Below are 18,539 nucleotides of genomic sequence, written 5' to 3'. Positions count from 1 at the left end.
AGAATATATAAATTTTAAATTCATAATTTTTCAATTTTTATAAAATCCATACATAACTTTTTTAAATTTAATACTAGAACTATTAGAATTGACACGATTAGAATATTTAAATATAAATTTGTTATAATTTCTTGGGCCTAAATTACTATTATGATTAAATACTGTAACAGTGTTGCATTTTGGTTCAAACAATCTTAAAGAATTCATACCTTTTGTTTCATTTTATTATTTTTTTATTTTATTGGGTTATTTTACGACGCTGTATCAACATCTAGGTTATTTAGCGTCTGAATGATATGAAGGTGATAATGCCGGTGAAATGTGTCCGGGGTCCAGTACCGAAAGTTACCTAGCATTTGCTCGTATTGGGTTGAGGGAAAACCCCGGAAAAAACCTCAACCAGGTAACTTGCCCCGACCGGGATTCGAACCCGGGCCACCTGGTTTCGCAGCCAGACGCGCTGACCGCCTTTTGTTTCATAACTATGAGAATACAATATTTATTTATTTACTTACTTACCTATTTATTTATTTATTTTGCTAATAATTGTAACATAAAATATAATATACACAGAAAAAACTTTAGCTCGCCCCTGAAAGAGTAGAACTCGTGCTTAGGGGCGGATTCCTGAATTGAAATTAAGAAGTATATAATACAATTTGTCCTATGCCTACCGTGCAATTAGAATATATAAATTTTAAATTCATAATTTTTCAATTTTTATAAAATCTATACATAACTTTTTTAAATTTAATACTGGAACTATTAGAATTGACAAGATTAGAATATTTAAATATAAATTTGTTATATTTTCTTGGGCCTAAATTACTACTATGATTAAATACTGTAACAGGGTTGCACTTTGGTTCAAACAATCTTAAAGAATTCATATCTTTTGTTTCATAACTATGAGAATACAATTCAAAATTATTTCGATTTTTATGTATGAATTTTAATAATACAATATAATAAATTTGTCTTATGTTAAGTACATCAAAGTCTAAAAGCAATTTTTTAGATGAACTGAGATTATCATGACTTCATTCCACAAATATTTATTTGCTAAAAAAACCCCAACAAAGAAATTAATAAAATTATTCAATGTAGCGTTTCCTTATTCTTTTTTAATTGCATTATTTTTTAACTTCAAACATATTGGTGTATATATCATTTGCACTCCTTAATTTTTTGTGATTATGATGAATAATTTTTTTTGGGGAGGGGGGGGGGGAAACCAATAGGTCAGAATCTGTTAGTCCCGTATGACAGGTTGACATGAGTACGGAAGTAGGCAGGACGGATGAAAATGACGCGAAATGAGCCTGGGGTTCGGTGCCGAAAGTTACGAACATTTGAACTTAACTGAGAGAAAACCTCAATCAGGAAATTTGTTCCAACCAGGATTCGATCACTGGCCCGTAATTTTTTAGCCAGACACGCTGACCGCTTCTCCAATGACGTGGACGAAACGTCATCATAAATCTATAGGCCTACATTCTTTTCTTTCTAGAGTATACAAGATGAACAGTAGGTGATGTCAATTTCAGGGGGTTACTTTTTGAGATATTCCATACAATTTTGCTCGTTTTTGCTTCCTTTTCGAGATGAAAGTTGTTTTATAGGAAACATTTCATAGCGTGTTTTGGAAAACCATTGATTTAATTCCCAATATGCTTAGTCAATTTAAGACAATTTTATTACGATAACTTTGGTCGGCGGGAAAAGGAACATAAGTAAAAAAAGTCGATTTTTCTGTTGTACCTAATCACATAAGTATAGTATTTTGTTTCTAATTTTTGAAATAATAACATTTCTTGTATTTTGAATTGAAAAGGGTCTTACTTTAACCAACATACATGAATTTCATTATTATATTTATGCTCGACCATGCCGAAATGTACTAATTATACACCTGGTAGCAGTCCTTTAATGCATGTCATTAAAGTACACCTACTCATTAAAGTACAGGTCTTCAGCCAATGATAACTCAGCTTACATGTGTTCAGCCAATGACAAGTCAGCTTTGTACCGTTATAAAACCGCAAGTATCGATTATTCTCTTTATATGCAATCGAAAGAGAATTAGCGAAAAGTCACGGATGCTGGAAATCCAATACTGTCGCAGAAGGTTATGTTCTGTTACTATAATAATTAGCGTTAATTGTAAATAATATTCAAATAAATTCAATTTGTCATCTCGTTTTTCAATGTCGAATTCAATAATCAAGGTTATAATATTATAATATTATCAAGTTCAACGGTACTACGTCAAGGTCAATGACATTATTGTTCCTCGGAAAAAATCAATACTTTCGCGTCTGCGCACATCTCACAATTCACGATCTAGAACAAGGTCACTTCCGATCTTGTCAGTTACAAATAAAATGTATACATCTGAATACCAATAATTTCAAGTTAGAAATATGGTCGAGCATAAAAAGTCGTATGAAACTCGCCTATAATGATAATTAAGAAGCTCGTATGAAAATTATGAAACTCGCTTGCGCTCGTTTCATAAATAGCCATACTCGATTCTTAATTACTATCATTATAGGCTCGTTGCATAATGTACTATTATATTCAGTTAAGAATAAATTAAAAAGAAAGTCTCCCCTGAAAAATTATTATTATTTTTTTTTTTTTTTTTTTTTTTTTTTTTTTTTTTTTTCTTATGTGCCTTTTCACGCCGACCAAAGAAATGATCGAAAGAATTTTAGTTTTACCCTATATATGTGCAGAAATTTGATCTAAACAATAGTAACGTAAAATTTCACTGCAGAACGAAAAGTTACATTTGTTCGAATCAAATTTCTGCACTATTAAAAGACAAAACTAAAATTCCTTCAGTAATTTGTCATAATACACTACCCTCTTAAATTCAATTAATGATTTTCCCAAAACACGCTAAGAAATGTTTCATATAAAACAATTTTTATCTTGAAAAGGGAGCAAAAGCGAGCAAGTTGTATTAAACGTTTTTCTTAATATGTAAAAGAACAATTCCCTGAAAATAATGACAATACTTACGGATGCTCCTGTATACGAGCACGATAGTGTGGAATCTGAAAAATGCTGGCGCCCTTCAATTAAACTAACAGGAGAGCATCACAATGACAAGCATCTGTACTCTACGCAGGATCGAACCCACGAGCATAAAATCCCTTACCACGTTAACCGCTGCATACATCTCGGTCAATTCTAAAAGAAGAAAAAAATGTATCACGAAAGTCATATGTATGTTCTCATACATTCTGTGAATTTCGGAACAGTTTAGTTGATCATGTTATCAGGTTTCTGTGTACAACACAGAACCTCATTCTTACAAAAAACCATACGTTTGATTTCCATTAATTCACTCGACACACTAACACTCACACACTCACATGAACAGATACTGGTGCGAGAAAATAAATTAGGAAGGGGGAAAGGAATAAATAAATATATAGCCTAAATGGAAAACAGAAAAAAAAACATAAATATAGAGATAAAAAAATGAAATTTTTAACCTCAAACTATTTTGCTTAAACAGATGCCTATTGTATGTAATGTTCTTCACAAATTATATAAAACAAAAATTTCTTCCCCCGTGAGGACTCGAACCAGTGAGCATCCCGTAACGCGAGTCCTATGCAGGATGCCTTAGACCACGACGCCACGGTGCGGGACGTATATTGAAATAATTCTAATATTTTTTAGGGTTTTCTGTAGCATGCGACACTGAAATCTTTTTGACGAAAAAAAGTGGAAAAATGGTCTACTTTTCAGAGTGAATGTAGTTTGGAATGTGAAGAATTCATATAGGACGTCGGTTAACTTGGAAGCTATTAGAAAATGAGTAAAACTGGAAATAACTAATCGGTGTGGATAACCTAAAAGTGATTATTTAACACGTGAAATGAATAGGTAGAATACTTCAAAATGAGCGAGAAATGCATATTTCATTTCAATTACTATATGCAAGGCATACCAAAAGCCTCAACTAACATAACCTATCCGGTCGCAGATTTCAGCACCTTAGAACTTAGAAAAATGCAAATTGGAAGTTTCAGTGCCGCGTGCTATAGAAAAGCCATTTTTACTTGAATGTCAAACTGTACAGACTTTGCTTTGATTCATTAACTGGTATAACAAATGAGTTTATAAGGAATCCTTCCCACTTCCGAAGTACAATGAAGCCTTCACAATGGATATTTATTGTTATTTAATCATATTAATTGTAATTGTATTTTTATAATGCATTACGCAATGAATTAATCATTGTATTAGCATACTTATCAGTATTTGCTTTTGTAGGCATAGGATTTTCTTAATATAGAATTTTGTCCCATATAGGCCTACGAGATACGAAGCCAGTTCAGCTATGCTAAAGCATGGCGTCATAAAACACAAAAGATATACGACTTTCTGGCCTCGGCAACTTATAATGTTTCGTGAAACAGTAAATCACATGTTTTTATAAAATGGACTGGAAACAGTTGCGAGTCGCGCTCCAGAACAAAAGCATCCTTTGTTGCCATGGAAAATCACGCAGCAAGCCAATCTTTGGGGAGTGAGTTTCAAAACTCCCTTTCAGACACTAATTCATGCAAATGGGAACATAAACGAAACCCACTGTATATTTCGTAGCAGCGTCACGAGGGACAAAGTTGTAAACGTGCATGAAACACATCAGTGTTTCAAGAGGGAAACACGTCACACGTCCGTGGGATTCCTCACTAATCATTCGGCCCCACAATGTGCGACCTTCAAGGCAGTGTTGATTCACATCTTCCTGTGATAACACATCGGTAAATACACATTCGTCCGTAATGTTCTTATTTTTCAACTAGCAGATGAGGTGCAAATTCTTTGGACGCCTCTTAATAGAGTCAAGGATTCACGCAATCATACTTTTAAGAAGTCTGTGGGATGCTACGTCACGGAAGTCCGTCTACAGCGGAAGTCTCGTGAGCCGTCCAATATTTACTTTCTATCTTCGGATGAAATTTTTGAGAAGCGTAGCAGGTTACAGGAAAATAGAACATAAAAGAAACGAAGAAATAAGAGAAAAACTTGAGATATATGAATTAAACAACAAAATAGAAGAATATAGAAACACATGGATGTCTCACATTTCAAGGATGCAGGACGACAGGATACCCATATAAGTTTTGGAAATATAAACCTCGGGGAAGAAGAAATATTGGAAGACCAGCCAAAAGATGGATGGACCAATTCCAGTAGCTGCTACAGGAATCAATTTCCTAATGCATGAAGGATGATGATGATGACGATGATGATCTTCGGTTGCTTTTACAGTCGCTTTAACTCCGAGATCATTTCATGACTGTTTGCAGCGGTACATTGCATTGCTCCCAATCCACTTTGTACAATCAGTAGGGATTGAGATCTAGCGAAACAAAATGTTTGTATCTTCTGTAGTGGAAATAGAAACCAATCCCAATAACTAGATTCCTAGGTATTTTATCACTAGAGACCGGATTTATAGGTTTTACCTATTTTTTTCTTACTTCTAAACTCACAATTTCTTTAGTTTATATGACGTCATTCCATTTTCGGCCATTGAAATGTAATGAAATTTTGAATTCCTACTAATCACAGTCACAAATCACGATAATTTCTGCAGTTTACATTTATCACTATCAATTTATCGCATCATCGTTCTTTTGTTTAGTCAGTGTCGCCAACTGTTTCCACGTGAATCGATGAGCATGAATCCATTGTATTAAATAAAGTGCGAAATCCTATTTCCACATCTACATCTTCATCTTCTAATTGCATGTCCATTGTATCTAAAGAAAATGACACTCCTTCATAACAATTCTTCATTTAATTAATGTATTAATCAGGTTATTTGTAATTATATTACAAAATGTTTAAATTAAATTATGATATCAGCAGATAATGAAAACGTATTCCTATTGTAACAAGAGAAAAGTGCAGTTCATGTAATTAACATTTTTAAACATGTATTTCGCTTTTCTCAAGTGGCATTACTGAATAACATTCAATTTCTTTATTGCAGTAATCGTTATTCATCTATTTCGACTTCATAATGTCTGAATAGGTTAAGTATTCATAAATATTTTGTGAGTGAATTTTAGGGATATATTATTTATATTTTTATTTTATTCACGAAATAGTCCTAATAAATGTCGCTCATGGATTTATCGGCAAATATCAGACCTCTTGTGACATTACTATAGATAATTTTCCGAATCATGGTCATAAGAGTCATATTATGTAAATTCTATTGAAACTAAAAAAACCTAAATAGGATCTTAAGAACTAAAAAAAAATCTCAATCATAATTAATATGTATTTTTATATATTTATTGCGTTTTATATAAATATATTTAGAAATTTCAATACATTTTATAATTTTTTATTATCTTCTGCATTAGAGAAAGTGACCCCATCTGCGGTCTTTACCCCTTCAGTCTTTTCTTGTTTTAGATAAAATGGTTAACAGGGTTCGGTAAATAACTGGTTTACACAACTGGCTTCATACGGATGAGTGACTAACATTGAAGTATCCGTCATTAATGAAAAAAATATATATATACAGTATATTATAATAAATATGTTAAGACGTTAAGTTGAACTAATGCATATACAGGATGGATGGTAACCTCTGCACCAAAATGAAACTGGTAATACATCATGAGGAGAGGTTTGAAAAATCTATACAACTTTCTTCTCTAGCATTAACTGTTTTAGAGGAAATCGTTATATTTCTATGAAACATTTGGCAACATAACGGCTACTGCAATAACTCTAGATAGCACGGCTTGCACACCTTACCTTCCTCTCCCCTTCTGCAATACTCAGTCGGCGACGCGCGACAGAGCGATGCGTTGCAAGATTTATTTTAACGATTTTCGCAACAATTGAATTAAAATTCATGGCTAAACGGTTTAATATGCAAAACAATATTCAAGGCATTAACGGTTCAGATTATTTTACCTATCTGCTGGTATAGCAAATCAGCCATTTCTCTCGGGCCTTTACCGCAATAGAGCGCTACAAGCATTGGGGAATATTTCCCCCCCCCCCCTTAACGGCGCTTCATCGAAGGAAAAATGTAATACAAGTTTTGATGCATTTAACATGTAGAATCACCTCTTAAATTTTGGTGCATTGGTCTCCTTCCACCCTGTGTAATACTGTGACATGGCGGCAACTTAACTTATTCCGGAGCACGAGAAATCAAAGTGCAGGAGGTATTATTATTATTATTATTATTATTATTATTATCAACATCATCATCATCATCATCATCATCACCTTTGGGGAGGCCGAGACGTATATGGGAAGATAATATTAAAATGGATTTGAGGGAAGTGGGATATGATGATAGAGACTACCTTGCTCAGGATAGGGACCAATGGCGGGCTTATGTGAGGGCGGCAATGAACCTCCGGGTTCGTTAAAAGCCAGTAAGTAGTATCATCATCACCATTATCATTATGACTATTATTACAGTATTATTATTTTTTTATCATCATCATCATCATCATCATCATCATAATCTGCCTCCAAATGGGTCATTATACTTTCGAACCCTATCATATTACAAACAAACATTAGATATTCCTGGATATCAGAATGGTGTCACATTAGAACCTGAAGTGGAAGAACAAACCTAAGACAAGAAACACACACACACACACACACCTGTGGCAGAAACATTTCCACTTTTCTGGCGCAAAAATAACTCCATTTATACACACAAACCCAATTGAAGGGTTCAGAACCATAGTGGGCCAAGCGCCATTTCTTAAAACCGTAGAAAACAAGGGTTAAAATGAAGTTATTACCATAATTCAATGGAAACATATAGCAACTAATATAAAGTATTCGCCTTAAAACTAAATGATATATCAGTCTTCATTACACTATGGTATTCACATAACTTTAACTCTTGCTTTCTCCGTTTTTAATAAATGGCGCTTGGCCCACTATGGCTCTGAACCCTTCCATTCTTAAGCATATAATTTACTTCGGACTAAAAGCATACGAAATAATGAACATAAGGTACCTCTCAACAGTGAACCGTGCAACAGCGGGTTCATTAGTTGTTTAAAATGATTAAACACAAGTTAAACATTTTTTTTCTTAATTATCGACTGAATTCAGATCTTTTCTTCATATCGATTTCTCCGTAAAACCCCCTCCCCATACTATCTTAAGCCACAGAGGCCATGATTTCATTTGCAACCTAAGGTTGGAAACCAAAGGTGAAAATAAAAGTGAACTTCACATTTCAAATCCACTTACTAAACCCTTATTAACTGGTCGTCTCAAAAGTTTTTCCTACAACTGTTTTCGGTCAAATCATGCGGACCTGGTTATCGCCATACACAATTCAAATTGTAAACAGCGACAGACTGTGGCTACTAGCAAGTGACTGCTTATTCAGTTTCGTGATTATAGCCTCATTCTCTAAAATTGGTGCTCTTCATGAGCTACCCTTACCTTTAACGCTCACGTATCCATCATTGAATCGCTTAAATTAGGTAGGTGCCGTCCTAATATTGACCACCCCTTCACCTTCCATTTCAAATATTTATTTAGCTGCTGGTTTTATACTCATGTTTTTTTTTCCTTATAAAATAAATGCAGAAGCACTTTCATGTGATTCTGTCGTCGCACATTTCCAATGAGAAACGGAAGCTAAAAAGCATTAAATATGCCGAAAATACAGGATGAACAGTAAGTAATGTCATTAATTTCAGGAGGTTATTCTTTGACATATTTCAAACAAAAAAGTTTAATACAATTTTGCTCGTTTTTTTTATTCTTTTTTTGGAGATAAAAATTGTTTCATATGAAACATTTCATAGCGTGTTTTCGGAAACCCATTATTTAATTTCCAATATGCTTTCAATTTAAGAGAGCAGTATACTGTGATAATAAATGATTGAAAAAATTTTAGTTTTGTCCTTTAAATGTACAGAAATTTGATCTGAAGAAATGTAATTTTTCGTTCTGAAAAGGAATTTCAAAATGTTACATTTGTTCGGATCAAATTTCTGTACATATAAAGGACAAAACTAAAATTTTTTCGATCATTCCTGATCATAATACACTGCTCTCTTAAGGGTTTAGGTACAGCTTACAACAGTAAAATTTTTGGAAATATTAAACATTTTTTCGTTCCATTACTGTATTTTGTACAATAATGAAAATTGGTATGTGTGAAACACTGTCCTTCAGCTATATGAAAAAAATATTTGTACGATTTAAAAAAAGAATTATTTACATTTATTTTTTCAAAATTCAAAATGGTGGTAGTTTACTGTGCAGTGATGTAGCGTTTCCCTCATAACTCATAAACTTGTTAACTTTATCATGTTCTCGCTCTCTTTTTAATTTTATTGCTGAAACTCATGTTTACAATATCATGCTCTTTGAATTACATTCCTTATTTTTTTTTATTTTGTGTTAGAAGGAAATACTGATATTTCCTTATTTTTTTTTATTTTGTGTTAGAAGGAAATACTGATATTTGATCATTTTTCAAATAAATTTAACTTTATCAATCTATCAAAGGTAGAGAAGTGATCTTGCATCATATTGTAGATATCACATGCATAAATACACACCAAAAATTACATGACAGAATGTTGGATAGTTTTTGAGTTATGTGAGAAACGCTTCATCACTGCACAGTGAACTAAATTTTGAAAAAAAAAAAAAAATGTAAATATTTCTTTAAATCGTAAAAATATGTTTTTCATATAAGAGAAGGACAGTGTTTTACACATACTAATTTTCATTATTATACAAGATACAGTAATGGAGGAAAAAAGTGTTGGATATTTCCAAAATTTTACTGCTGTAAGCTCTACCTAACCCCTTAAATTGACTGAGCATATTGGGAATTAAGTCAATGCTTTTCACAAAACACACTGAAATATTTCATATGAAACAATTTTCATGTCAGAAAGGAAGCAAAAACGAGAAAAACTGCATTAAACCTTTTTATTTGAAATATCATATAAAATAACCTGAAATTAATGATATTACTTATAGTTCAACATGTACATTATGCAGTTGAATGCTTCTTGACGTGCATAACTGAGAGCAATACAAACAACAAATATAAACAAATCGTCCATTGCCTAGCAACTCAAAGACAAATGAGCACACGATTTATAGGAAAATACTTCTGAGACGACCAAATATGTGACAGTGTAACTTCATTAGGAAAATAAATATGTGATCACACTGTGCAATTCTGAATATGTGTAATGTATATTATTTACAGCATTATTATTCAAGAAAAAAGAAACAGAAAACAAAAGGCTTGGATATCATACATGCACGTAGGAAGAAGAAATTAATATTACCTTACTGACCTTGATATAATTCCAATGCTGCATGGAAAGAGAGAAAAAGAGATAAACATGAATGTCAGTTTAGAACATTAACTTACATCCAACTTCAAATTATGGCAATGAACATCAGATAACAACATAAACATCGCAACATCCAAACACATCATCTCATATCACTACTTCCCATGGAAAAGATGAATAGATAGGTAAGCAAACTGGCACAAAACATTCGTGCACATTGCCACAAAGCACTCGTGCAAGATGGCACAAAGCACTAGTGCAAGTTGGCACAAAGCACTAGTGCAAGTGGGCACAAAGCACTCGTGCAAGTGGGCACAAAGCACTCGTGCAAGTTGGCACAAAGAACTTGTGCAAGTTGGCACAAAGCACTAGTGTAAGTTGACACAAAGCACTCGTGCAAGTTGGCACAAAGCACTAGTGCAAGTGGGCACAAAGCGCTAGTGCAAGTGGGCACAAAGCACTAGTGCAAGTTGACACAAAGCATTCGTGCAAGTTGGCACAAAGCACTAGTGCAAGTGGGCACAAAGCACTCGTGCAAGTTGGCACAAAGCACTAGTGCAAGTGGGCACAAAGCACTCGTGCAAGTTGTCACAAAGCACTAGTGCAAGTTGCATGTTGGCACAAAGCACTAGTGCAAGTGGGCACAAAGCACTCGTGCAAGTTGGCACAAAGCACTAGTGCAAGTGGGCACAAAGCACTCGTGCAAGTTGACACAAAGCACTCGTATGCAGAAAACTTTTATTATTTAACGATCATTTCTAACGTAAATTATATTGATTCAATAAATATAAATAATCACGTTCATTGTTTTCTTTTACTCTGAGCCTTCAATCTTATTTTCCTTATTCCCACGTTCCTAGTGTCATTCTCTACATCTCCCAACAGCCCGTATTTGAGTCTGTCAAGTCCATGTTTACTTTCTAATTTCCATTTTTACAATATCTCATACATCAAATTTTATAGCTTAGATTTCAGTTGCAATACCTGGACCCTAGTACCCATTCCTTAATTAGGTTGTTCACATTCTTTCTTCACATTTTGGTCCAAACATTCAATAGATCAAGCATAAGTTATTTGGTAAAGAGTTGGGGATTTTCGTTATACGTTTAATAGCTCCGTATTTAAAAAGAACATCCAGCGATAATCGGGCGCCTTACATCATCTAGATTTCTAGAACAAGACTGCGTGCTGGGATATGTTCCCTGGGAAAATAATACATCTCACCTGGTCAAAATCCTCATTAAGTCATAATCTAAAGACCACTTCTCGCCTGAAGATCGATATCTATTGGCAGTACAATGAATACTGCTCTCACTCGATACGTCCTGTGGATATTGCAGAACGCTTTCTAAATGGCCAGCCAGCACTAAGTAGTTTTATTACTCTGTTTTGAAAGAACGTGTTTCGCAAACTGCGGGCAAGACATAAAAAAGATCATCCACACATGCTGGTCGCTCCGTGACAAGCATCCAAACCCATGAACCACAACTGTCTTGCGAAATTTTCTTTACGGGAGATTTTCAATTAAATGACACCTTAAGTAAGAGTTAAAACCCTCCATAAAATATTCTGAAATGAACTGCTTGTGATAAACCGCATCATTAATGCTAATATTTTACGTTTCTTCCATGGGGTTACTTCTGCACGTAAAGATGACTCCATAACTAATACAACAATTCACATGCTCTAAAGTATTTTTCTCTGAGGTGGCTTTTGCCGCGATCGTAAGAAGCAATACTGGCAATCTAGTACAGTTTAAAATTGTAAATGCTACCATCGCCCTGGCTGGACAATGGCTGTTTTCACAAAAAAAAAGTCTTTGGACTATGGTTGTTTTATGAAAACCACTGAAAATTTCCACTCCTATAACATAGGTCTATAATGTCCCCCTCCCCACAAACTAACTCAGTAGAAGGGCGCTTCAATACGCTCACCATTATGCTCAATATCTCAAATTTCCATTTTTTGAGCTATGGTTCTTTAAAAAAAAAAACCTGCAATATTGTTCCTGTTGCCAGCAATAGTACTGTATAACGCTCTATAGACAAAATACGTACTAATATAAGGTACAGCACTAAATATTTTTTTCGGCAACAAAACAACTTTTATTACATAAAATATTCAACGGTCTACTGAATAATAGCGAAATATTATCACAAATCCAGATTAACGCTAGAACATCACATTTATGAAGTCGTCAATTGTTATATTATAAAAAAACCAAACACTTCAGCACATAAAAATTCACCAGTGTTAAAAATGTGTTCAAATTTCAATGAAATATGTAAAACACGGGATCTAGATTTCAGCATTTCTTACATGAAAAACATTTTCTTATTAATATACTGAAGGCAGTTCATTTTAAATAATATTGCTATCTATTTGTTACTCTGTAATTTGCCAATTATAGCTACATTTTACATTTTGGCTATGATATATATATATATATACCTATTTATTTTTCACTTATTTTTATTTTGTATTTTTATTTATATCTATATCTGTAACTGGTTTTTTATTTAGTTAGTATCTATTTGTTTTTTGTTTTTTTTTTTTTTCATTTTTAATTTTTAATTTGTATTTATACTTTATCTTGCATTTGTATCTGTTTTACCTCTTTTTTTCATGTTATCTGCAATTCTATATTTTAAACAAATATCTGTCCTTTGCCCTGTTAAATAAATAAATAAATTAATAATACATTATGCAACGAGTCTATAATGGTAGTAATTAAGACGCGAGTATGTTTATGAAACTCGCTTGGGCTCGTTTCATAATTTTCATACGAGCGTCTTAATTACCATTACAGGCGAGTTTCATATGACTTTTTAAGCTCGACCATATTTCTAACTTGAAATTATTCAGAAGTATTCATTTCATTTGTATCTAACTGAAGAGCAGAACTGACCTTGTGCAATACCTCGTAAATTGTGAGATGTGCGCAGACGCGAAAGTACTGATTTTTTCCGAGAAACAGATCTCCACATTGACCTTGATATTCTATAACCTACAGAGTAAACTAAATATTAACCTTGATATAACATTGAAATTAAATTAGACATTGAAAAACGAGATGACAAATTGAATTTATTTGAATATTATTTACAATTAACGCTAATTATTATAGTAACAGAACATACCCTTCTGCGACAGTATTGGATTTCCAGTCTCCGTGACGTTTCCCTCGTTGTCTTTCGATTGCATATCCGAGAATAATCGAAAACCTGAACTTTAATGAATAGGTGTACTTTAATGACATGCATTAAAGGACTGCTACCAGAATTACTACATTTCGGCATGGTCGAGCATAAATAAATAAATAATTAATCAATTAATCAATCGATTACATAGATAAATAATTAAATAAAATAAATAATTAAATAAGTAATTGAATAATTAAATAAAAATAAATAACGATGAGAAAAAGACAACCGGATGATCCGCAGATCGGTTAATAGGGTGGCGGATAATTGGGATTTTACTGCATTTACAAATACAGTAGGACCTCGGTAATCTAAACTAAATGGAACAGAAAGAAGCTAGTAGGTAGTTTGGCATTTGTGTATAAGGTATGTAAGGTAGACCATAAATAAAGTGATTCAAGATTCATATCTCTGCTACCAGGATAAAAACTTTAACACTTGCCTTGCATACCATCATCTCATCCGAGATCTGAGTGCTATAAAATGCATCACACTGCTATAAAGCATCTACAGAACGCATTTTAAACCCAGAAAGGAACCGGAAGAATTGCAGACATACCAATATTTGCACCACTCGAATAGTACAGGAGAGATAGCAAGGCAAGTCCGTCTGCATAGAGGGCCTATCCGCTTCAGTCGCTACGTACCGACATTCCATTCACAAAGAACTAGGCGCCCCAAACAGAAATAAAAACTGGCATTCTAATCGTGAAATGAACTCTGGAACCATAATTGGAATCACATCAATGATGAGAATGTAGGAACTCTGAGACGCTTAACGTTAAAGTGGTATATAGAGCAGATTTGTAATTTCCACAACGCAGATTTAGAATAAGAAAAATTAATATTGTAGGCCTATATAATGTTCTGAAACATGTCAAAATTTTATTCTTTTACAATTTCAATATACAGAAGGCCTACATTCATCTTCGATTTTTGATGTCCAATGATTATGCAAGTAATTGCACATAATTTTACATCATTGCTCTTTTCCTCTCACTTATAGGTGACACGGATAACGTCTGGTGATATACAAAAAAAAAACATCTAACAAGCAAACATTCTCTTGGGGGCAGAAAAAGTTAACTGTCTTTCCATCACGTTAGTAATATCAAAACAAGTGCTTATACAAATTTTGGTCACTCAAGCGCAATTACGATGGCCCTCCAAAAAGTAAGGTTCCCTGGGTCCGTTTACAGAAAGGAAACACAGTTTCGTAGAAAGATTTATTGGAACAGATACAGTAATTGTTGAGATATTTTTCAACATGTTCCCCAACAGTAGTGAGACATTTGTCATGCCGTGGGATCAACTTTTGTATCCCTGTGTCGTAGAAGTCTGCCGCCTGGATCGAAACCAGTGTGTGACAGCCGTCTGCACCTCTCTGTTAATCCCACGGTACGACAAATGTCTCAGTTCCGGTGGGGAATATGTTGAAAAATATCTCAAGAATTACTACAGGGACATCATTTTATTTTTACTAACATTTTTAATATTAACCTGTCTATACCTTTAGAGAATCGGAAACACCGCTTGCTCCCCCCTCCAAGACTGGAGTTCGATGATACTGGCGTAAAACACAAATCACTCTACTAGGTATAGGAAGGAAGAAAAGTAGTTCATCCGTTTACGTAAACTAGGAAATATCGCGATTTTGAGTTTGATAATTTTCATTAGATTTTTCTTTAATCAAAGTACAGTACTGTATTAAGAATAAATGTTTTTACTCACGAAGTGAGTTATCCATGCGAACGTATTCATTATGCAGTGTATATTATACTGTCTAGAGCACATTAGCGTACAATACAGAGAAAGAAGTTAAATTGAAAAATAATCATAATATGAATATTTAAACACAATTTTGAAAATGGTGGCCGTTCATTTCGATACAGGCTTCAGTTCTTTTGTGCATATTATCGCACTATAGACTATTGCATCTAATTCCAATTGCCAGTTTCGTCCTTCGTACTAGTAACTCATGTTGAAATAATTCTGTACCTACTCTACGTACTGTTAATTCAACCTTCACTTCTGCCCGACCCGAAAATATAAAATTATTCAGACATGCTATCTACTGTCCGTCCAAGTGGTTATGCCTCAGGATTGTAGAAAGGGAGGAAATCACGTGACAGTTAATTACTTAACGAGGCCCTTTTAAGTTAAATTAAACAGCTGTATAATATTACGTAAACTTCCAATTCCTAAGAGAAATTAATGTTTTCAGAAAAGAGCTAAGACAGCCCAGCTATTACAGAGGGGCGAGCAGAAGCAGGTGGGGGACATCGGGATGCAACGTAGGCAAACAGACAGTACCTGTGCGAAAATATGATTCAATATTGAAAGCTCTTTCGTCACTGGAAAACGCGAACATATTTCTGGAACGTACTATACTCAGTAACTCAGTACTGCTTACTATCTGCGGTATTGGTTCTGTGTGGAGTTGGAACTTCCTTAGTTTCTACATTCAAAAACTCAGGTGCAATAAAAATTGAAGTAAAAATAAAATGATGTCCCTGTATATCCATTTCAATAAATCTTTTCATGAAATGTTGTTTTCTTTCTGTAAACGGCTTCAGGACAGTTACTTTCTGGAAAGCTATCGTAATTGCGCTCGAGTGGCCAAAATTTGTATTAGCACTTGTTCTGACATTATTAACATGGTGGAAGATATAAAATAACTTTTTTATCTGTCCCCATGAGAATATTTGCATGTAAGTTGTATGCAACACCTGATCACGTATATATCAGATTGATCATTTCCATATTATGAAATGGCAACATATAAAAAAAAACGTCCACACCTGTGGAGTAACGGTTAGCGCGTCTAGCCGCGAAACCAGGTGGCCCGGGTTCGATTCCCGGTTGGGGCAAGTTACCTGGTTGAGGTTTTTTTCCGGGGTTTTCCCTCAACTCAATATGAGCAAATGCTAGGTAACTTTCGGTGCTGGACCCCGGACTCATTTCACCGTCATTATTACCTTCATCTCATTCAGACGCTAAATAACCTAAGATGTTGATAAAGCTCGTAAAATAACCTAATAAAATAAAAAAACTCACAAAGTTACCAAATAAGAGGGAGGTTTAAACATTTAGCAAACCTTTTTTCTGAGCAAACCATGGATTTTCCACTGGTAATGATACTACACATGAAAATTCGCTCTGAACATTTGCAGGGTTATTTCATTTCCACTTGCTGTAATTTTATTCCATAGAAATCTTAGCCCTGTAATTGCATATTTATGATGTACATTGCAGAAGCTCGGTAGCGTTAGTAGCTTCACGTTCAGTGTACTGAGATTCCATTACCGACAGTAAGTAGGTGGAAATTTATCGCCCACACAGAGTGCTTGCACCTTCATTGTACCGTGTCTATCAGCCATTCCCTAGTACAGTCTGATAACTGCCGGATAGTCAATACGATCGTTACGGTCAGAAACAGTCTGGTATATAGCTATCGGATCGCCAACAAACGTTCCGGTCGGGCACTTAAAGAAGAAAGTACAATGTTCTGTCTCCTACCCAACTTAAATGGAAGAATGGAGAAATGTGATCTTACTTCTGCAACTGTTCCCTGAACTGCACTGATTTACACAGCCATGGCAACTTTTCCTGTTACCAAACTTCCACCAACATTAATCAATATTGATATTAAGTAGGTACATTAAAAATGACCTATTAGTTCAAAAACGCCAAAAAATTCAATATAAGAAATTACTTCTTTACGTTGATATTAACATAGAACGGATTTCTATATTAATAGGCATCGTCCAAATGTGAATAATAAGAAGATGACTTTTCATCAACATCCGCCCCTTAATTATGATATAAGATGTATATGCAGAGACCCGAAGTATAGTGTAATATACTTGCATTTGTGCCCTAACTGTAACCTGCAGAATTGGTACCAGATCAATGGAAGGAATCCATAATCGTACTTACCTTTAAGAAGGGGGACAAGACTAACTGTAGTAACTTTCGAGGAATATCACTTTTGTTGACGTACAAAATTTTGTCCACTATTCTTTTGAGAAGGTTAACTCCATATGTAGATGAAATTATCGGGGATCATCAGTGTGGTTTCAGGCGTAACAGATCAACTATTGACCAGATATTTTGTATTCGACAGATAATGGAAAAAAAAAATGGGAGTATAAGGGTACAGTTCATCAGTTATTCATAGATTTCAAAAAGGCATATGACTCGGTTAAGAGAGAAGTTTTATATGATATTCTTATGGAATTTGGTATTCCCAAGAAACTAGTTCGATTAATTAAAATGTGTCTCAGTGAAACGTACAGCAGAGTTCGTATAGGCCAGTTTCTGTCAGATGCGTTTCCAATTCACTGTGGGCTGAAGCTAGGAGATGCAGTATCTCCTTTACTTTTTAACTTTGCTCTACAGTATGCCGTTAGGAAAGTCCAAGATAACAGAGAGGGTTTGGAATTGAACGGGTTACACCAGCTGCTTGTCTATGCGGATGACGTGAATATGTTAGGAGAAAATCCACAAACGATTAGGGAAAACACGGAAATTTTACTTGAAGCAAGTAAAGCGATAGGTTTGGAAGTAAATCCCGAAAAGACAAAGTATATGATTATGTCTCGTGACCAGAATATTGTACGAAATGGAAATATAAAAATTGGAAATTTATCTTTTGAAGAAGTGGAGAAATTCAAATATCTGGAAGCAACAGTAACAAATATAAATGATACTCGGGAAGAAATTAAACACAGAATAAATATGGGAAATGCCTGTTATTATTCGGTTGAGAAACTTTTATCATCCAGTCTGCTGTCAAAAAATCTGAAAGTTAGAATTTATAAAACAATTATATTAACGGTTGTTCTTTATGGTTGTGAAACTTGGACTCTCACTTTGAGAGAGGAACATAGGTTAAGGGTGTTTGAGAATAAGGTGCTTAGGAATATATTTGGGGCTAAGAGGGATGAAGTTACAGGAGAATGGAGAAAGT

At 34.3% G+C, this 18,539-nt stretch overlaps 1 protein-coding gene across 6 annotated transcripts in view; it reads right to left on the bottom strand.

Moving 5' to 3' along the window:
- Positions 1 to 18,539, bottom strand: part of LOC138700385 (uncharacterized) — a 690,392-nt gene that overhangs the window by 3,665 nt on the left and 668,188 nt on the right. For 3 of the 6 annotated variants that reach the window (XM_069826983.1, XM_069826979.1, XM_069826981.1), the window contains exon 3: positions 10,365 to 10,382. The exons of the other annotated variants lie outside the window; for them this stretch is intronic. In XM_069826983.1, coding sequence (XP_069683084.1) covers positions 10,365 to 10,382 — 18 coding nt within the window. The remainder of the gene's footprint in view (positions 1 to 10,364; positions 10,383 to 18,539) is intronic. 6 annotated transcript variants of the gene reach the window in all.

Source organism: Periplaneta americana, chromosome 5, assembly GCF_040183065.1.
Source record: "Periplaneta americana isolate PAMFEO1 chromosome 5, P.americana_PAMFEO1_priV1, whole genome shotgun sequence".
Classification (NCBI taxonomy): Eukaryota; Metazoa; Arthropoda; class Insecta; order Blattodea; family Blattidae; genus Periplaneta; species Periplaneta americana.
Note: the sequence above shows the minus strand (reverse complement) of the source record. Positions and strands in the feature narration are given on the sequence as shown.